Genomic DNA, 20,629 nt, shown 5'->3' with positions numbered 1-20,629 from the left:
GCACGGGTGAACAATGCAAGCGCATGAACATTATCCTAAGCTCCCCTTCTTCTACATATTTTTACAGAATTTTTCTAATAAGTTTTTCAGGGATTTGCTAATAAACTTTTATAGTAATTTATTAGTTGAGATCATTAGTTTTGGCAAGTTTTTGACGCATGAACAATATCTTGGGTCCGTGTTTGTTTTACATTTCTTTGACAAAAATTTTCTAATAATTTATTCAGCGATATGCTAATAATTTTGACAGTAATTATTTGTTGAGATTCTCAGTTTTGGTAAGTTTTTCGACAGTATTTCATCAGTGAAAATATTCATCCTCGGAAAAATTTGACAGTAGTTTTCCGAGGGTGGTTAAGTATATACTTTTTGTCGAAAATAATTTATCGGTATAAATCTTTTCAGCTTTGACGGTCCACATATCAACAATGTCCTCAGCCCGCGTTTTTCTTACATTTCTTTGACAGATTTTTCTCTAATAATTTCTTCAGCAATTTGCTAGTACTTCTGAGAGTAATTTATTGGTTGAGATCCTCAGTTTTCTCAAGTTTTTCGACGGTAATTCGTCAATTAAAAGCTTCAACCTATATGACAGTAGTTTTTAGAGGATGGTTAACTTTATATTTTTTCTCGAAAATAATTTATCGTTACAAATCTTCAGCTTCACCATTAGTTTCGGCTTCACCAGTAGTTTACCAACATTAACTATGAACAATGTTGTGGGCCTGATTTTTTAAATACATTTTTACATATTTTTCCTAAATAATTTCTCCAACTATTATCTTAATAATTTCCGATAATATTTTATCAGTTGAGATCCTCAGCTTTGGCAAGGTTTTCAACATTGAAAATCTTCAACCTCCACAGTAATTTGACAGGGCTCTAAAACAATCTGACGTTTTGAATGATCGCATAACAACGTCCAGTATAATGAAGATACATATAGCACGTAGTTGACTAGCATACTCGAAGCATTACGAGACATCACATATTCACATATCCTTCACTGGAAAAGCATTAGCAGCCATCACATATCGTTCGGTGAAAGCGCATATAATAATTTCATAACATCACAGACTGTATATGATGCTTCTGAGATCAACTTCAAGTGAAGCACAGATCATCTGTCAAGCCACAGGATGGTCCTTCAGGAAGCTAAGGAGGAGCTCATTGACCATGTCGGGGAACTGCTCCTGCACGAAATGGCTTCCGTCAGGGATGTGTGTGACCTTCAGGTCTGGCGCGAACTTTGCCATGACGCCATCTTTCAAGACGGCCTCGATCCCAGGAAACTTCAAGACATAATCTTTCTCCCCCATGGCGACAAACACCGGGACTTGGAACTTGGGATCCTCGATTCGTTGCCTCTTATGGAGAGACCTGTCAAATGGTACATCGTACATCTCTTTTCTGTTATAAATATTGATAAACAGGCCTAACAACAGTAATTATCAAGTTGCCATTGTCACATGCCCTGATCAACCAAGTTATGTTTACCTATATGGCATCTCCATTGGGTACCTGAAACCGGATTTCTCGTACAGGGACGCGTAGACACCAAGATCCTCCTCGGTAAACCACTCTGGAAGAGGAGTCGACAGGTCCGCGAGATCCATGATTTCTTGATCCTCATTTGCTACCGGGATCTCGCTTCTAGAGAAGAGAATGTAGATGGTGCGCACGACTCGCTTGACGTCATACCGGCCAAAATCCGCCTCCGCTCTTCCTGGTTCCTACAATGCAAAAAACTTTCTGCACTACATCGATCATGGAAGAATTCCTTGCTTATCTTAACCGTGAAGTTTTCAGGTTAGGTAAAAACCTGCCAACGAAGAACGTAGAAGCCTTCTGGCAAGGTGGCGAAAGAGGTGCCACCATGAACAAAAGGGACACCCAAACACATAACGCCACATGTGCGGTCGGGGTGATGAAGAGCAAAGTCATAAGCAGGCTTGGCTCCAAAATCCTTTGCCACAAGGAAAGCCTGACGTGAAACAAAATGGAAGTTGTCAGAAGAGATCGGATTTGCTGGTGCCAATTCTGAAGCATGGAGCGTCTGTTATGATCTTAATTGTTGGAACACTTCTTTTTAGCCTTTTAATTTTCTCTTATGTAAGGTGTTTATGTCTAGATAATGATCAACATGACCAAAAGGGTTAATTTGAATCCTCGTGATGCCTGTATTCTGTCAAGTGCAAGCATGAAACAAGATCAACTTGATACTGCAATTAAAAAATAAGCGAACATTTCACGGCTCAAGTGATGTGCATATTAAAATTTAAAAGTGTGATAAAACACTTCCAAACAACGTACATACACAGAGTTGAGTTACAGAGATATTTGACCTGTTCCAAAAGAAAAGTACACTAGCTTCACGGTTAGACTGGACTTCTGGAAACCGAGAAACTAATTATTTCCCCAAGATTGTCGGGGAGAATCGAGGGCTGGATATGCTAATACCTTGGGGACGGAGAGCGCATCCATGATGGCGAGGAGATCATCCTGCAGGTCTTGGTAGGACGCCGCCTCCGGCTCCGGCTGTTAGCACTAATCTTGAAGTTTGTTAGCTAGGGGCTGTTTGCATGTGTACGTGCGCGTGTGGGTGCGGCCAGGTCGTGTGCTGTTTACAGATATTCTAGGAAAAGAACAAGTCTGCTAGCTGTTGGTGGCTTAGTGCATGGATAAGCATAGATTTAGTTAGTGGCTCCTGATCGCATGCGTGGAGTTAGTGGCTCCTGATCGTGTGCGTAGCAGCCGGCCGGGTTGTTGCCTGGCGTCAGCAGCTATTTATATGTTGTATGCATCGAGTGTAGATGTGCTGGGGCAAATAGAGAAGATGTAGTCTCCGATAGGTTTAGTGGCCGGCAGGCAGGTCGCCGTGGAGGACCGCCGGGGCTGCCAAGGTGTGTGTTGGAGTGTGTCTCTCTATTTGTAATAGCCAGCTGAAAAGGAAAAAGATTAGGGCGTTGGGGCGCCCGTGGCGGCGTTCGTGCGCCGGCAAGAATTCTGTCCTATCTCTCTTTCTTCTACCTCCGTCCGTGAGCTGAGCATGGAGAGAGAGAGGGTGCAGCCCGAGGCTGCACCAACATGTGGTATCAGAGCCTCGCGGCTCGGGGCTGTGGCGCGGCGAGTCCGCGACGTGCATGCGTGCGGCGGAGGCCGCGGAGGCGCTGCACGGCGGCATGGAGGCTGCGGGCCTGCCTGCGGTAGCCGTGGCGGCCAGAGGGCGACGACCGTGGAGGTGCAGCTGCGCGTAGAGGCGCGTGGTTGACGTCGGGCGGAGGCGTTCGTCGCCGAGGCGTATGTCGCCGTTGTGCTCGAGTTCGTGCTCGAGTTCGGCTACATCCTTCGGCGTTTGTCGCTGGAGGCTGTTCGGCGTGTGTCGCCGAACCGGCGTATGTCGCCGGAGAAAGAAGATGGTTGCTGCGACGGCGTGTGGCGCTGTCCCAGGTCAGCTTTGCGTTGGTGGCGCGCGAGTCCGTGCTCGCGTTCGTGTCCACCGTGTTTCTCAGGTCTCGCGGAGGAGCAGGCTGCTCACGAACGAGGAAAAATGGGTCGCCAAGGCGTTCGTGCGCGGGGCGATCGTGAAGAAGACGACGACAATGACTAGCCGATTCAAGATTAGGAGGGAAAATGTTAGCACTAATCTTGAAGTTTGTTAGCTAGGGGCTGTTTGCATGTGTACGTGCGCGTGTGGGTGCGGCCAGGTCGTGTGCTGTTTACAGATATTCTAGGAAAAGAACAAGTCTGCTAGCTGTTGGTGGCTTAGTGCATGGATAAGCATAGATTTAGTTAGTGGCTCCTGATCGCATGCGTGGAGTTAGTGGCTCCTGATCGTGTGCGTAGCAGCCGGCCGGGTTGTTGCCTGGCGTCAGCAGCTATTTATATGTTGTATGCATCGAGTGTAGATGTGCTGGGGCAAATAGAGAAGATGTAGTCTCCGATAGGTTTAGTGGCCGGCAGGCAGGTCGCCGTGGAGGACCGCCGGGGCTGCCAAGGTGTGTGTTGGAGTGTGTCTCTCTATTTGTAATAGCCAGCTGAAAAGGAAAAAGATTAGGGCGTTGGGGCGCCCGTGGCGGCGTTCGTGCGCCGGCAAGAATTCTGTCCTATCTCTCTTTCTTCTACCTCCGTCCGTGAGCTGAGCATGGAGAGAGAGAGGGTGCAGCCCGAGGCTGCACCAACACCGGCGGCTGGTCGGATAGCCCGTACCCTCGCCAGTCCGGCGCGACGGCGCGGTACCCGGCGGCGGCCACGGCCAGCATCTGGTGACGCCAGGAATACCATATCTCCGGGAAGCCGTGCAGGAACAGCACCGTCCCGAGCTCACCTGAAAGCAACCGTCAGTCGGTCACGGCCGATGTCCGTGCGTGTTGGTTCTTGTTCGAGGAAGGAAGGAATGGAGGAGCAGGCTGACTACCTGTGCCTGCTTGGGCTACGTGGAGGTTGAGGCCTCTGATGGCGAGGTGGCTGTGCTCGATCTGCGGCTGCTCCGCCGTAGCCATGGCAGTACGCAGGTGATGTGCAATAACACAGTGAAGAGACGAACAGATTTGTCTGTTCTGCGTACTGTACAAGCTTGCACAGGGTGTACAAGCTTGCCCCGTCCGGTCCGTCGAGAACATATCTAGTGATACCACATCTTATTTGATACCATGATACCATTCATAAAAATTTGAATTCTAAGTGTCAAAAAATTCGGAAACAAAATTTTACATGTTCACAAGATGTGTGTTTGCATGTCTTGTAATTTGTATAACCAAATTCGAAACATCCTTAGAGAAACAAAAAAGAGAAATCCAACATGAATAGTGTCACATAAAGACAAAAGCACAAAATGTCACTATTCACATAGTATTTGTCTTTTTTGTTTTTGTTTGTGTATTTTGAATTTGGGTCTGAAAATTCTGTAGAATGTAAACACACATCTTGTGAACAGCCACAAATTTGTTTTCGAATTTTTTGACACTTACAATTCAAATTTTGAAGTGTGGTATCATGGTATCATTTAAAGTGTGGTATCACTAGATATTTTCCCCCGGTCCGTCGTGCCAAACGTGTCGGCTGGGTGACCAGCAACGCTAGTTTTTTTTTTAGACATGCAGGAGAACTACATGTCCAGGAGAGTAGTACTAGTTTTATTTTATTTTGGGGGAAACGACTTGATTTTATTGGTGATTGATAAAAGGAACATACTAGCAGAGTACACCCTCTCCCGTAGTTTATTAGGCGTGCGCGTACCCCTAGATCGCAAATTTGATCAAGTTAGCATTAGTTATATGTTATAAAAATTATATTATTAAAAAGTTTAAATATTTTATTTTCTAATTTTTACATTATATAATTTAAATTATATAGGTCAAATTGACAACTTACCGATACGGGGAAGATTAAAAAAGTGACGGAGGGAGTAGATTGAAAAAAACTGGAAAAAAAAACAAAAAACCTTGGAGAAAACTAGAAAGTAGCATCAAAATCACCATTTACTACAACTTTTAAGTATGTAGGCGTTCTTCCAAAAGCCTCTGATGAAGGAACCGGAAAAGATTGCAAATCAACGCAAACTAAAGATTTGGAAAACCACACGAGTCGTCCTGCTCGACAACGTTATGACAAGGCCACATTCTAATTTATCCGAAGGATTTTCCAACTCCCTATTCTAAACGTATCTTAGGGATTGCTGTGTGTTATTTTTTTTTAAATTGCTTGAAGGTTTGGGTGGATTTGGGGTTAATTTTTTTAATTGCTTCAACGATTGGGTGGGATTTGGGTAATCAGTGAGACATTGATCACGTGGATTAGACAATCCGGATTAGGCATCAAATCGCCCCCAACAAATTATCAGGTAACCTAACAAGAAGGATATTGTAGGGTAATTTTGCACGTGCATCTAGCGGTGCGAGTCCGGAGTATAGTTTGGTACACACATGTTCCCCCTACTTGTTTGTGTTCACCCGGCGATCTTTTTTCTGGCTTCGGCCCCGCAGTGCCTAGCAACCACTAGTGTCAGTTTTGTTAGAAGTAGGATAGCTTTGGTACTAAGCTAATTAGGCAGTTATTAAGATTAGCTTAGGTCCTAAGCTAATATCCATGGAAGAGTGCCTAATGCACTCATATGTTGGTTCAACTAGAAGGAGACAATTGAATAAGAATAGCACTCGCTCAGCAAGAGATGTATTTACCATCGAAATACCTACTCCTCATAAGTACCTTCCCCCTGGAAGACAAATGACTTTTGATTAAAAAAAACAATGAGGTGGTGAAAAAGCGAGGCTTGTAGCACAAGGGTTCACGCAGAGATCTGACACCAATTATATATGATGTAACATACCCTATTGGTATAAGTGGAATTACGTTTCGATACTAATATTATTGGCAGTTATAAATAAACTATCCATGCAGTTGATGGATGTAGTGATTACATAATCATATGGGTCACTCAATTTGGATATCTATATTAAAGTCCCTAAGACTTATAAATCCAAATCCAAAATTAAATCGCAACATATGTGTAATAATACAAAGTCACTCTATGACTTAAAATAGTCAAACACAAATTGTGTGGTACAATTGACTATAAGAGCTCCTTCTTATAAAGGATTACTCGTACAATAATGATTGCTTATATGTAGTCATAAATAAAATCCCTAATTGGATTCTACATGACCTTTGTATATATCGATGCTTTTATCATCAAAGTCTATAATATACATCAAAGGTCCTTGCAATCTTATCAAGACGGAGATTTCGATTGAACCAAGTATTAACCAAGTTTATAACTTGAGTATATTCCTTCGGAATACATATCTATCAATCTTTACACGTCCATAAAATTTTGGAGAAATTACATATGGATAAATAAAATTAAAGATACATATGGTCACAATATCCCTAACGGGGATACAAATTCATTCATACATTGTAGTAGTGATGAAGTGATATTGGACCTCTTGTTCCATATCTCAATACAAAGTACATCACGAATGCGAATGTTTTGTTGTCAACTTTTTTAAAGTGCAAACCCCAACCCAAAGGTTGGTGTAAGTAATATCCTCCGATATATTTAAGGCACAACTGATCTTGATTAATTCTCGTAGAAATATCAAGATGTGACCATTGTGTAATCTACATTGGCTATAAATTACCCGATCCCGAAAATGCTATATCATAGACTGAATTCAATGAAAGAACCTTCTAAAATAAGAATACAAAATAGATTCTAATGGCTCCATATAATGATTGACCACATTCAAGATCATGTGGTTAAGATTCAACAGAATCACCCCACCATTATCTATCAGATAATACCACTTGTATTGCTAAAATGCATAAGGGTTAAATTAATATTTTTCAAACTTGGGAGATAAACACTTTGCAAACATATCATGTGAAAATCTAATAGATTTATTCACAATGTTTTACTGATTCCCATACTCGTGAATTTAAGTTCATGGATTGGTGTGAGACAACTTTTGGATTTGCAAAGTTCAGGGGGAGTAAAACTCCCAAATTATAACCCGGTGATGATCATTAGATCATATATATTGTACTCTTTTTTTCCTTAGTGAGTTTTCCTAATGGTTTCTCATAAAAGGTTTTTAATGAGACAATATAAATACAAGTGTCTAGATATGCCACATTGCTTTCTCCTTGTTTTTCCCCATTGGGTTTTAAAGGAGTTTTCGGTGGCACATCACATTGCACTCTTTGCAATATTTATATGTCGTACCTCCTATTTTCCCCACTGGGGTTTTTAAAGGAAGTATATAAGGCATATTTATTGATCTCTAAACTCACTAATGAGATTTTTCCTTATCAAGGTTTTGCTCATATGAGTTCTCAAGAGACAATAATCTTTCTATGTTGTATTATTTTCTCCTTATTTTTCCAACATGGTTTAAAGGAGTTTTAACAACATAACAAATACAACTCTCCTCATATTTTTCCCACAGGGTTTTGGGGGGAGAGATTTTAAAGATGATGACTTTCAAGATGATAGAATATTTACAAAGAGCACCGTTATTTACAAGGACATCCTCATATATAAGCAAGAAGACTTTCAAGACTATGCGAGAAGATCTTGAAGATTACACAAGAGATTTTTAAGAAACAGCGTTGTCCAAGGGGAAGTGTTAGAAGTAGGATAGCTTTGGTAGTAAGCTAATTAGGCAGTTATTAAGATTAGCTTAGGTCCTAAGCTAAGTAGTTAGTTAGTTTTGTCCAAACGCTGTAATACCGAAGAGGTGCCTTTGTAACCGCCTTATTGGCGTCTGTTCGGCGGGTATATATACCCCCAACAATCATCAATGAAACATCACTTGATTCTCTCAATCATTAGTTCCTAAACAAGTTTGAAGATTTTAGGACAGACTTCACACCTTCTGACTAAATGCAGAATTAATTCGTAGAAGAAAAACCAAATAAATAGTTAATTCGTATTGTTTTTTTGCGAATTTAATTCGTATTGTTAAGTACACGTTCGTGTTCATTTTTCATGTGTACCGTGTCATGGTGACATCTGATACCGCATAATTTCCTAGTTCGTGCTTTATATGCATTTAGGCAATAAATAAATAATCTGAAGTGTCACACGCATTGACCAGGGTAAAGGATACATCTTCCCATCTTATTTGAACCGATGGGAAGAAAAGCCACACAAAGTCAATTATACTACGGAGTAGTACTAGAATATTACATAATCGGAAACCTTTTTTAACCACATAGAAAATTCAGAGTGCTGCCGGAAGCGTTCTTTTTCATTCATGGGGATCTCCAATCTCGCTCTGGTCGATGGATCAGGGATTCAGGGATGGTCCTTGAGGAAGCCGAGGAGCAGGTCGTTGACCTGCTCCGGGAGCTGCTCGTGCACGAAGTGGCACCCTTCCGGGATGTATGCGATCTTGAGGTCCGGAGCGAAGGTGTTCATGGCGCCGCTCCTCATGGCGGTCTCGAACCCGGGGAACTTGAAGCAGTAGTCCTTCTCCCCCATCACCATGAAGACCGGCACCTGGAACCTGGCGTCCACGTGCTTCGTCATCCGGTGCAGAGCCCTGCGAGTGCGAGGTCGTCATGGAAGCAATGGGCAGACGCAGCTCCGTCGATATTTTGCATCATGCATCTTCAGTTTTGCCACTGCAGAGGGGACACGAGTTATACTTACCTGTATGGCATCTCGAGTGGGTAGCGGAAGCCGGATTTCTCGTAGAGCACGGCGTATGCGTCGAGGTCCTCCTCGGTGAACCACGGCGGCAGCGGCGTGGAGAGGTCGGCGAGGTCCATGATCTCTTCCCCTTCCTTCGCCACGGGGATCTCGCTCCGGGAGAAGAGGATGTAGATGGTGCGCAGCACGCGGCGGACGTTGTGGCGGCCGAAGTCGGCCTCCGCCCTCCCGGGCTCGCGCCACCGCAGGATGTAGAAGCCCTCCGGCATGGTGGCGTTGAAGTCGACGGGGCCGGGGCTGAAGGGGGCGCCCAGACACATCACGCCGCGGGTGCGGTCCGGATGCCGCAGCGCGAAGTCGTACGCCGGTATGACGCCGAAATCCTTGCCCACCACAAACGCCTGCACGTACGGATCGGAGGAGGCAAAACACGGTCATGGACAGGACTCACACATGGCGCGGCGCATGGGGTATTAGTAGCCGTTCACTGGGCTGGATGCCGTGCTTGTTACCTTAGGGATGGAGAGTGCGTCGAGGATGGCGAGCACGTCGGCGACGAGGTCCTCCCAGGTGGCCACCTCGTCCTCAGGCGGCTGGTCCGAAAGGCCGTAGCCGCGGCTGTCCGGCGCGATAGCGCGGTACCCGGCGGCGGCGACGGCCAGCATCTGGTGGCGCCACGTGTACCATATCTCGGGGAAGCCGTGCAGGAACACCACCGTCCCAAGCTCACCTGAAAACGGAACGAGTAACAGATCAAACACAGCATGGAGAGCGTTGCTCCCACTAGTGAATCTCGATGGGAATGGCAAACGACAGAAGAACATCGAAAACTTGTCATCACCTTTGCCTACTTGAGCAATGTGGAGGTTGAGCCCACGGATGGGGAGGTGGGTGTGCTCTATCTGCCATGCCATTGCTGTTTCCTCAGCAGTGAGCACCGAGGGCGTGATGTTGGACTTAATACTCGAGCAGGAATTGGCGAAAATGCTCCTTGGGAGTTGGGACATGCTGACAAGCGCTGTGTAAAATCAGAGCCACTATCGTCTAGAGATCCGTGCCGTATTCAACAATATCCTCAGCTACATTGGCAGTTCACGCCCCCTCCTAAAATAATTACGGAATTGCTATGTTTTAGAGAATCTCCACCCGTTGGGCTCATCCGACGTTATCTATTTAGCCGGATGGATGTAACTTTTGGTCTGAGGAGATCCATTTTCCCAGCGGCAAGCGTAGAATGGATGATTTTTTTTGACAAATAATGGCGAATTCAGACAAAACAAGACGAAATTGGTTCAAACATAGGAGAAATTTAAAGATATTTAACATATATAGGCGAGTTCGTACATATATAGGCCGAATTCGTAATATATTGAATTCGGCCACAGGGAAACAAAAACTAAAAATAATAACCGCGATCTACATGCCGAAATGGCAGTAGAAGGCAGTGTAGTCGCCGTTGTGGTCGTCGTCGCTCGAAGTGCCGGCGGCGCCACGTACCAACGGCTTGAACCCTGGCCATGGGGAGCGCGTTGTCGGCGGGGACGAGGTCGTTGAGCGACCTTACGATCACCTCCACCACCGGGGCGTCCACGGCACGCTTGGCCTCCTCCTCGCCGAGCTGTGACACTGCGGCCTCCTTCTTCGACGTCTTCCTCTTATGGCCCCGCGAGGGAGACGACGGTTGGTCGCGGATGACGAGGGCGCCGCTGCTGCGCCCACTGGTTGGCGGTGGAGAGGCCCGCTCCTTCTTGACGACGGCCGGCGTCGCAGGTGGAGGAGCCGATCCGCCGGACCTCGACGCCGACCTCGACCCAGACGACGAGGAGGATAGTGCCATCCTTCGCGGCGTCTAGGAGCTACCATGCCAGCGCGATACGGTAGGCGCCACCGGCGGCGACATCCCCAGAACGGGGGAATTGCCACCCTCGATGTGCGCGAGCACGTTCTCGAGGGTGCGGCCAGGCGTGCTCTACCAACGGCGGCGGTCGGCGGCATTGTTTCTAGCGGGAGGAGGAGGAGGGCCGTCGTACGCGGCGAGTTCTCGCTCGTACCTTCGCCGGAAGAACTCCGTCCATGCCTCGTAGTTGTCGGGGAAGAACCTCTCCTCCGCGCGCTGCTCATCACTGAGAGTGACGAGCACCGCGTCGATCTCCGCCTCGAGGGCGGCGCGACCGATCGGCGGCGGCGGGATAGGGATGCCACCCGCGCTCAGTAGCCAGCCTCCGGGCGCGTGGAAGTCGGGTGGCACGGGGTAGCCCGCCGCATGCAGGAGCCTCCCCTCCCATTGGTGGAGAGAGCGGCGGCCGAAGCCGTTGTTCGCCGTGCCGTCATTCGCCATTGATCGCTAGCTCTCGCTCTCGCTCGATGAGATTGGGGAAGAGAGGTGAATAGGGAGACGGCGTGGTGAATGCGGCCACACGCGGTAGTTCCGTGATAAATAGAGGGCGACGTGTGTGAAACCGAGGCGACGGTATTAACTCGCCGCGTGGAAGCTAAGCGCCCGGCGAAGACTGACCGTCGGCATGCTTTTACAACGCGCGGAAGACGATGCGATGAGGACGATGATTGGCCTTCCTCGCCGACAAGTTAGGGCCACCAGCCGCGCGGGAAGTTTTCTCGGTGTTTCCCGCGCTTTCGTTACGTCCGGATTCCCCGAGCGCTCCCTGGGGGGCCGGGGATGACCTGGGCTCCCCGGATGGATGAAAGCCCAAATCCGGACAAAAACGAGGTTCCGGGGGCGCGACTGGGCCATTTTCGTCCATCCGGATGAAAAAAGGCGTCCTGAGGCTCTTTCCGGGGAGACGGCTGGAGATGCTCTTAGCTAGCTGGGACGTAGCTTATATCTCAGTCACGTGATTCACCGTTAAATTTTATTTCTATTTGAAGATTCGTGTTTGCTATTGTTTACACTTTATTTAGAGCCATATTGAAATACACTAATGTAATTCGACTAAGACATAAGTTAAATCTCGGTCGACTAAGCCTTGAAGACACCCAAATAATTAACTCAAGATTTTCAGATACAGGTCTAGATACACCTATATCTAGTACTTGGAAATAAATGGGATGGAGTAACAGAATTGAGTCATTTATTTTTAAAAAGAGTACGGAAATATTTATACTTTGAAATAGATGGAGTATTATCTATTTAGTTGATTTTGATTCGTATTAACATGAACATCCCAACACTACAGGAATTTGTCAAGGTGCCGATGGTTAGATCCTATACGGACGGCATTTTATTGGGATCGTCGATGTAGGGCTCGAATCGGGCTGCCCAGCGAAGAGGCTGTTGGCATAGAAAAGCCGTCGGCATAGCCTGGCACACGGGGTCCGGGAGTCTTCGCCGTGACGGTGAAGCTAGCGCTAGCCCTATGCCGATGGCTTTTCCGTTGACACAAGTTTTTTTCTCCATTTTTTGCTCCACGTACCCGACCCTAAGCGTCTTTTTAATTTTCTAAAAAATATTAGAAAATGTTAGGAATTTTAGAAAACAAAATCCTTTGAGATAACAATGTATTATGTGTTCCAGTTATTAGAAAAATTAACAAACATGAATTTCAATATATTATGCAAAATGACGTTATGTTTTGGTAGAACTGCTTTTCTAGTTGCATACGACATCCGAGGAAAACATTTTTTATATGAGAATGTATCTATGGAAAAATTTACATCCGATTTTAACCTCCTACGACCATTTACCAAATTTTCAGATTCCTCAAAATCAAAAAGGAAATTGGAGTTTTTTTAGGTTTTAGATTTCTGTGATTTTTTTAAAACAAATTTATTTTATTGTTATTTGAATTGAAGATTATTATTATTACTTCTTTTATTGTTCCATCAGGAAGGAACAAGAAGTTAAGCGTGTTAGGATGGGATCAGTTTGAAGATGAGTGATAAAGTGAGAAATTTGACTATTAATAAGTAAGTCAACTTGATATTAAGCATGCTCAGAGATTAAATTATCAAACAATTAAAAAATGTAAAAAATAGTAGTTTTTTGGAAAACTGACAAACGATCATTAACCTATGCCGACGAGACTATGCGAACAACTGCCGAGGCCTTGTAGTGCCGATGGCGGCCGTTTGCGTAGCCTACGCCAACCGCCATAGCCTATGCCGACGACAAGGAAGAGACGAGCCACGTCATGACCGGGCTGAGCCACAAGCTCCGCCTTCGCGTGACGCGTGGACAGAGGGCAACATGATGACCGCAACATACCAACAATATCAAGTCATGCAGATCGCAATCATCGTAGGGAGCAAAAATGGTCGTCTCATACCATAGAGCATTCTAACCCGGGGAGATTCATGCGCAGTTTGACATCATCCAATCGCGAATTGCGAGATACCATAAATAGTGAACATGCAGTAGGCCACCTAGGACCAAAGTGCTTCGGTACCTTGATCCTGGAAGAGAGGGTCCCGGAGAAATTCAAGCATCCTCTCGGGGATTCGAGAAGTACGATGGCAAGGAGAACTCAACGACTTGGTTGGAGAACTATCATATCGCCATGTCTATTCAGAATGTGAGTGACATGACAATTACTTGCTACTGTATATTCCATTGAGGTCACAAGAGTAGCCGCGTGGACATGCGTTGCATTCGCGACAAAGAGAGTCAACTTGGTGGTACCTCGCTTGTTGGTCTGAATTGTAAACTCGCCTGCGACGAATCGACGATCCACTCCTTTGTGCGTACTTGTGGATATTAGGTCCTCCCTCAAGGATAAGCAGGATCGAAACAAGCTGGCCACCCTCGGACACATGACTACACTGGTAGTTACTTTGGGTGGAGAGTTTAAGATAATAAAAAAACCTGCTATTGTCATGAGTAATTAGCAGAGACTTTTTAAGCACCAGCGAATCTAGAATTTAAGCTCGGCAAGGTGAGTTGAGGTGTTAAACATCATGTCCAACGTACTCATCTTTAGCAGATACTACCTCCTATCGCTTTTAATTGACGCGCCGAGTGGCATGTGTATGCATGTATGGTAGCTGGTGTCAAGCCTGACTGGTGTCGGTGTCAATTAAAACCAATTCGGCCTAGATAAGCGATATGCGGATTTGGGCTGTTTTGATGACCAAATATAACCTACGCATTAGCCTCGGTCCGAGAGAACATGGGCCATGGCCTCTACATATGCAGGCCGGAGGACCTGGTCCGAACCATAGGCGTCCATGACGGCGTCCAAGGTCCCGCAGGCAAAGCCGCGTCCACGATCATGAGGGCTTGTAGTATTTATCAACCTTATCACGTTACCAGGTTGGACTGTCAGGACCAATTGACCATCTCTTCCACGTGAAATATTCTAATCGCTACACGAGGAGAAACTGACAGGTTAGAGCAAGTACAACAATGCCTACTCAGCAGGCTATAGTGTTTGCCATCTCATCAAAAGCTTAGGTGGATGAGAGAGAAAGGAAGAGAGAGAGGAGAGCAGGCGCTTGGCACATCGCCCGGCTGTAGCATAGTATCCAAGAAAAAGCTGCTGGCATGCACCGTTCGGCCTATGGCATGCATGCATCAAACAATTAAATACTTGCTAAAGTCTCTCTAATAGCCAGTCCAATAGCTAATCTATTATATTGTTCGACTATATGCTAGCTCTATGTGACAAGGCATGGCTCTATAGCCGGCTGCAGACTCTATTACTAATCTTGCTCTTAGTGGCGATACGTATCAAATTATTTACAGGTTTATTGTAGTAGTTCAGAACAGCTATAATTTGTTCAATTTGGTCGAATGTACCTGCCTACAGAATCAATTCCTGACCGTATTTGATATCATTTCTGACTCCAACTTACATATCAGGATATTTTATGAGGGGGAAGATACCCAGACAGATACATGCATTAATGACGCCTACATTCCTCTTTGACAAATTTTAGAAATTCTAGCCTTGGTTAGAGGTGTTTTTTTACTTAGTTTTTTTAAAGGGAGGCAAAAGCCATACCCCATTTGATTAATTAAGTTAGGCATTTGAACATAAAGTAACAAGGGCCATACTACAAAAAAAATTACTCTCATCGAATGAAATTTCTCATGTGTTTGGCACCCGCAAGCACGCAAAGCTTTGCCTCTATTTGGATCTTTTGAAGAATAACCACCGACGGGGCATGCTTGTCCTTGAAAATTCTTGCATTACATTCATTTCATATTCCACAAGATGTAAGAGTGACGAAGCCAAATCCTCCCACTTTGTAATAGAGATCCACCAAAAGTTTATTGATTGTGCGTCTCAACTACCGGTGTTGATGAAGGGAAGGTCAGGACAATCCGAATTTGTTCCCAAAGCCTTTTGGTGAATCTACAACAGATAAAAAGATGTTCCACTGACTCCGAAGCTTGGTTGCAAAAGGAGCACATTCCACAATTTGGTCGTCCTCTTCTTTGAAGACAGTGGGATGTCTACAATCTAGTATTTTGGATGGCAAGCCATGCAAAGAATATTATTTTTGGAGGAGCTCAAATATTCCACACCGAAGAGCTAATAGGAGAGGATGTCGCACCCAAGAATCGAGCCTTCTAAGCGGATTTGGCCGAGTATTGCCCGTTGTCGGTGAGGTTCCAAGATATTTCATCCACCACATCAAACTTAGGTTGATATCTGGCCATGTTAGGTCCCGAGCTAAATCTATCTGTCATACGTTCACAGGAAAAGGAATAAAAATTTATATTCTTGAATCGATAGACTACCGGATTCAACATCCACAATGACATGATTACATTACATAATAATAATTTTAACCACCGAGAATACTTCAGAAACATATGGGGGTTGAAGCAGAGTGCAATGGTGCTATTATTCATGGATACATCCGATCTCATTATCATGGGTCGACCAAATGGATCAGGGATGGTCCTTGAGGAAGCCGAGGAGCAGGTCGTTGACCTGCTCCGGGAACTGCTCCTGCACGAAGTGGCTCCCTTCCGGGATGTAGGTGATCTTGAGGTCAGGAGCGAAGGTGTTCATGATGCCGCTCCTCATGGCGTCCTCGAACCCGGGGAACTTGAAGCAGTAGTCCTTCTCCCCCATTACCATGAACACCGGCACCTGGAACTTGGCGTCCCCGTGCTTCGTCATCCGGTGCAGACCCCTGCGAGATTACATATGGAAGCAGTTCAGGCCCATCTTTTTCTTCTTGTTCGTTGTGAAATGGCCGGGGGCATGAACCATGCACCAAGAAACTTCAGCTTGTTTACCTGTATGGTATCTGGAGAGGGTAGCGGAAGCCGGACTTCTCGTAGAGCGCGGCGTAGGCGTCGAGGTCCTCCTCGGTGAACCACGGCGGCAGCGGCGTGGAGAGGTCGGCGAGGTCCATGATCTCCTGTCCTTCGTCCGCCACGGGGACCTCGCTGCGGGAGAAGAGGATGTAGATGGTGCGCACCACGCGGCGGACGTCGTGCCGGCCGAAGTCGGCCTCCGCCCTCCCAGGCTCGCGCCACCGCAGGATGTAGAAGCCCTCCGGCATGGTGTCGATTGTGATGGGCACGGGGCTGAAGGGGATGCCCAGACACATCACGCCGCGGGTGCGGTCCGGGTGGCGCAGCGCGAAATCGTACGCCGGCATGGCGCCGAAGTCCTTGCCCACCATGAAGGCCTGCACGTACGTACGGAGGTGACAAGATGTGGTCATGTCATGGAACGGTGAATGCATGCATTCAGATCGGATTCTCGTCTGTCCCTCACTGAACCGGATGCTGTGTTGTGTTGTGTTGTTACCTTTGGGATGGAAAGGGCGTCGAGGATGCCGAGCACGTCGGCGACGAGGTTCTCCCAGGTGGCCACCTCGTCCTCCGGCGGCTGGTCCGAAAGGCCGTAGCCGCGGCTGTCCGGCGCGATGGCGCGGTACCCCGCGGCGGCGACGGCCAGCATCTGGTGGCGCCACGTGTACCATATCTCCGGGAAGCCGTGCAAGAACACCACCGTCCCAAGCTCATCTGCGAACAACACGGAGACATGAGTAACAACAGATCAAACACATGACAAAGAGCTACTGGGTCTACTTGCCCCATTCAAGCTCCACTCGCCACACGGCAATGCCCAAACATTAGGAACGAAGAAGAAAGTGGTCACCTTTGCCTACTTGAGCAACGTGGAGGTTGAGCCCACGGATGGGAAGGTGGGTGTGCTCTATCTCTTGCGCCATTGTCCTGGTCCCTGAGCACTGAGGTTGTGATGGTTCAGTTTATATAGGAGTAGCCGAGCAGGGACTGATTAATTCCGAAAGTGAAAGCCTGATAGGGAAACAGGGAAGAAGAATTGTTAGAGCAGGTCTAACAGACCCCGTAAAAGGGGCAAACCCGTATAATAACCGCCGATTTGAGGGTTTCGCGTCTACCCGGCCGTCTAGCACGCCCCGTAAAAACGGCCCCCGCATCGATTTTTGCTGTTTTCGACTACGGGGCGGGTCGTCGCCCCCACTTGTGCGGGGTGGGAGCGGGGATAGTGGGCGAAACCACTATCCCAATTCCGAAAGCGCGCGCGGACATTTCGGTTGTCCCCATCCTTCTTCCCCGCGCGCCGTCGCAGCCACCCGCGCGCCGCCGCCGGAATCCGTCGGATCCGCGGCCCTCCGCCGTCCGCCGAGCCGCGCCGAGCTGCGCCGACGCCCGCCGCACCTCCGCCGCACCCCGGCCGAAGTTCCGCGTCCCTCCGCGCGCGCCGCCGCCGTCCGGCCGTGGTCTTCTCCGCCGTTTGTCGCCGGTGAGTATTCCGCCGCGTTCTTGCTCGTTGCCGCCGGTAAATTGGTCGGATTTCGGGCTGATCTATGGTTCCCCGTGGTAGATGGCTTCGGAGGATGTGCACATGGCGGATTTGGAGGCGACGTCGACCGATTGGTCGTCGTCGGATTCGGATGATTCCGACATCGACGAGTTGCTCAACGACGCCGAGACGGAGATGATGGTGCTCCTGTTCGGCTTGAAGCAAACGGAGGACCGCTTGAAGCTGCTGGATCAGCGGAAAGGATCCGTGATGGGGCGTATGTGCATTCCGCGGAACCGCGCGCTCGGCCACGAACAGTCGATGCAAGATTACTTCGCCGAGGTACCGACCTATCCTCCCCGCCTCTTCCGTAGACGGTACCGAATGCGTAGGTCTTTGTTCGAGAGAATCGTCAAAGATTGCGAGGCAAATTGCGATTATTTCAAGCAAAGAAGAAATGCTGCCCAAGTCATGGGATTTAGCCCATATCAAAAAATTTCTGCCGCCATGAGGGTTATTGCATACGGTATACCAGCAGATTATACCGACGAGTACCTGCGCATTGGTGTGCAACCACGGATTGCGTGCGTATGTTTGCCAAGATGGTGATCAAGTTGTATGGAGAGAAGTATCTCCGAGCTCCAAATGAGGATGATACAAAAAGGCTCATGGAGATCAATGAAAAGAGGGGGTGGCCGGGGATGCTTGGTAGTTTGGATTGCATGCATTGGACATGGAAAAATTGTCCAAAAGCATGGCATGGAATGTATTGTGGCAAAAGCCGCGATGCTACCATTGTTCTTGAAGCTGTGGCCTCTCAAGACTTATGGATTTGGCATGCTTTTTTGGATTGCCGGGGACACTCAACGACATCAACATCTTGAATAGATCCCCTTTGTTTGCAAGACTAGTTAGGGGTGAATCTCCACCTTGTAACTACAAAGTTATGAACAATGAGTACACCATGGGGTACTATCTCACAGATGGTATTTACCCTAACTATGCAACCCTTGTCAAGTCCATAAAAGAGAAAAAGGACAGGGCTTTGACAAGAAAGGAAGCTTGCTTCACCAAAAATCAAGAGGCATGCCGCAAGGATATTGAGAGAGCTTTTGGTGTCTTGCAAGCAAGGTTTGCAATTGTCCGGGGTCCTGCTAGGTTTTGGGACAAGGAAACTCTTGTTGATGTCATGACATGTTGTGTGATTCTTCACAACATGATCATTGAAGATGAACGCGGTTTGAACTTGCCGTGTTTCTATGACAATGTTGGCACCCGAGTGCAGCCCGAGAGGAACCCCGATCGGATTGAAGCTTTTCTTGCAGCTCATCGAGGCATTGAAAATGCCGAGACTCATCACCAGCTCACCCAAGATTTGATTGATCACCATTGGCAGTTGCATGGCCAATGATTTATTTCCTATTGTTGTATGTGTTAAACATTCATTTCCTATTGTTGTATGTGTGAAACATTTGTTTTTTATTTGTTTAATTCTTGTTGACATTTCCGAAAAACATTATTGTAATAATTATGACGATTATTGTGTGATGTAAAACATTTATTTTATGTGAATGGTGTGTTGGTTCTAATATGCAATTTGTCAAAAAACCCTGTTTTACGGGGTGGGTATACGGGGTCTGCTAGCTCGTCCGAGTTTTCGGTCGGCGAAAACCCGATACAGGGCCCTCTACTCGCGTTATACGGGGCGAAATTATACGGGGCCTGTTAGACTTGCTCTTATGGACTGCAACTCGGGTGGTTGCCCGGTCTCTAGCACCATAAGGTGCGGTGGCACTAGAATACATGTCAAGAGAAACAAAACAAAAAAGATACTCCTACTAAAGTTTAGGTGCGGACACTAGTGGAAAATGGGCCTTTTGCACCGGTTGGTAAGGGCTATATGCACCGGATGCCCAACCGGTGCAAACAATCCGGTGCAAAAGCCCCCCCCCCTTTTGCACCGGTTCAGTTACGAACCGGTGCTAAAGGGTGCACCACGTGGCGGCTGTCGGGCGCCCGAGCGGAAGGACCTTTAGCACCGGTTCGTAAGGGTCTGCCGCGGCAGAAAAACGCCCCAAAACGCTGCCGCGGTAGAACCCCGCTACCCCCATTTTTTCGAATTATTTTCTACTCCCTCTTTTTTTTCTTTTTTTCAGAATTTCTAATATTTTAGTTATTTCACAAGTTTAGTCTCTAACTACCCTTATCTCTAGTCCAATTACTTACTCGTGCTCAAACTTCCCGCTCGATCACCCATCCTCCCACTACTCTAGCACTAGCACGCTTAACTTCCAAGTTCCTTTCCATCCCGCATCCAAGTGCTTCGCGCGCATGTATGTGATAGTAGTATCATATCAATCCTATTAACATATCGGTAGATGTCATATTTCTTTATTGTTCGAATTTCAAATAATTATTTTAATAAACCAAACTAATGTTCTAATAATAATCTTGAATAAATAAATAAACATTAACTTTACAATTTTGTATTATTTTTAATTATTTTCAATTTTTCAATTTTTTTAAATTTTTTTTGCCAAACCTAAAACCTGAAATTTGAAAAACTTATAATTTTCAGTGCAGGATGCAATTATTAATTTTAATTTTGAAAAATAAAAAAAATATAAAATCCTAAATTTCTAGAAAAAACTAAAATCTTCCTACTTTCATATTTTAATTTGGAATTTTGAGAATCTAAAAATTGGCTAACCGGGTAAACCCGGTGAATTCGGATGTAACTTTTTCCCACGATGATTTTGAT

The 20,629-nt window shown here is 46.5% G+C and overlaps 3 protein-coding genes across 3 annotated transcripts; all 3 read right to left on the bottom strand.

Annotated features, from left to right (window-relative positions):
• Window positions 1-883: 883 nt before the first annotated feature.
• LOC124649221 (bifunctional epoxide hydrolase 2-like) lies at window positions 884-4,605 on the bottom strand. Its single transcript, XM_047188877.1, has 6 exons — window positions 4,418-4,605; window positions 4,185-4,327; window positions 2,461-2,538; window positions 1,823-1,984; window positions 1,498-1,733; window positions 884-1,380 (listed from the first exon to the last, which is right to left on the bottom strand). The coding sequence occupies exons 1-6, from the start codon at window positions 4,500-4,502 to the stop codon at window positions 1,128-1,130; spliced, it is 957 nt and encodes a 318-aa protein (XP_047044833.1). The 5' UTR covers window positions 4,503-4,605; the 3' UTR covers window positions 884-1,127.
• Window positions 4,606-8,800: 4,195 nt separating this feature from the next.
• Window positions 8,801-10,071, bottom strand: LOC124705462 (bifunctional epoxide hydrolase 2-like). The gene is made up of 4 exons (XM_047237180.1): window positions 9,999-10,071; window positions 9,670-9,887; window positions 9,158-9,558; window positions 8,801-9,047 (listed from the first exon to the last, which is right to left on the bottom strand). Exons 1-4 carry the CDS (start codon window positions 10,069-10,071, stop codon window positions 8,801-8,803), a joined length of 939 nt encoding a protein of 312 aa, XP_047093136.1.
• A 5,845-nt stretch (window positions 10,072-15,916) lies between these two features.
• LOC124708728 (bifunctional epoxide hydrolase 2-like) lies at window positions 15,917-17,315 on the bottom strand. Its single transcript, XM_047240402.1, has 4 exons — window positions 17,239-17,315; window positions 16,885-17,102; window positions 16,365-16,762; window positions 15,917-16,258 (listed from the first exon to the last, which is right to left on the bottom strand). The coding sequence occupies exons 1-4, from the start codon at window positions 17,309-17,311 to the stop codon at window positions 16,012-16,014; spliced, it is 936 nt and encodes a 311-aa protein (XP_047096358.1). The 5' UTR covers window positions 17,312-17,315; the 3' UTR covers window positions 15,917-16,011.
• Between the last annotated feature and the right edge of the window lie 3,314 nt (window positions 17,316-20,629).

Source organism: Lolium rigidum, chromosome 4 (genome assembly GCF_022539505.1).
Source record: "Lolium rigidum isolate FL_2022 chromosome 4, APGP_CSIRO_Lrig_0.1, whole genome shotgun sequence".
NCBI classification, from domain to species: Eukaryota; Viridiplantae; Streptophyta; class Magnoliopsida; order Poales; family Poaceae; genus Lolium; species Lolium rigidum.
Note: the sequence above shows the minus strand (reverse complement) of the source record. Positions and strands in the feature narration are given on the sequence as shown.

Excerpts from the sequence above, each read along its gene's own strand:
- LOC124649221 (XM_047188877.1), bottom strand. The coding sequence starts at position 4,502 with ATGGCTACGGCGGAGCAGCCGCAGATCGAGCACAGCCACCTCGCCATC. Across the intron at positions 2,539-4,184 it reads GGCTATCCGACCAGCCGCCG|CCGGAGCCGGAGGCGGCGTC; the intron begins GTGTTGGTGCAG and ends TAGTGCTAACAG. Across the intron at positions 1,734-1,822 it reads TCTACGTTCTTCGTTGGCAG|GAACCAGGAAGAGCGGAGGC; the intron begins GTTTTTACCTAA and ends TTTGCATTGTAG.
- LOC124705462 (XM_047237180.1), bottom strand. The coding sequence starts at position 10,071 with ATGGCATGGCAGATAGAGCACACCCACCTCCCCATCCGTGGGCTCAAC. Across the intron at positions 9,888-9,998 it reads CATTGCTCAAGTAGGCAAAG|GTGAGCTTGGGACGGTGGTG; the intron begins GTGATGACAAGT and ends TTCCGTTTTCAG. Across the intron at positions 9,048-9,157 it reads CCACTCGAGATGCCATACAG|GGCTCTGCACCGGATGACGA; the intron begins GTAAGTATAACT and ends TCGCACTCGCAG.
- LOC124708728 (XM_047240402.1), bottom strand. The coding sequence starts at position 17,311 with ATGGCGCAAGAGATAGAGCACACCCACCTTCCCATCCGTGGGCTCAAC. Across the intron at positions 17,103-17,238 it reads CGTTGCTCAAGTAGGCAAAG|ATGAGCTTGGGACGGTGGTG; the intron begins GTGACCACTTTC and ends TGTTGTTCGCAG. Across the intron at positions 16,259-16,364 it reads CCTCTCCAGATACCATACAG|GGGTCTGCACCGGATGACGA; the intron begins GTAAACAAGCTG and ends GTAATCTCGCAG.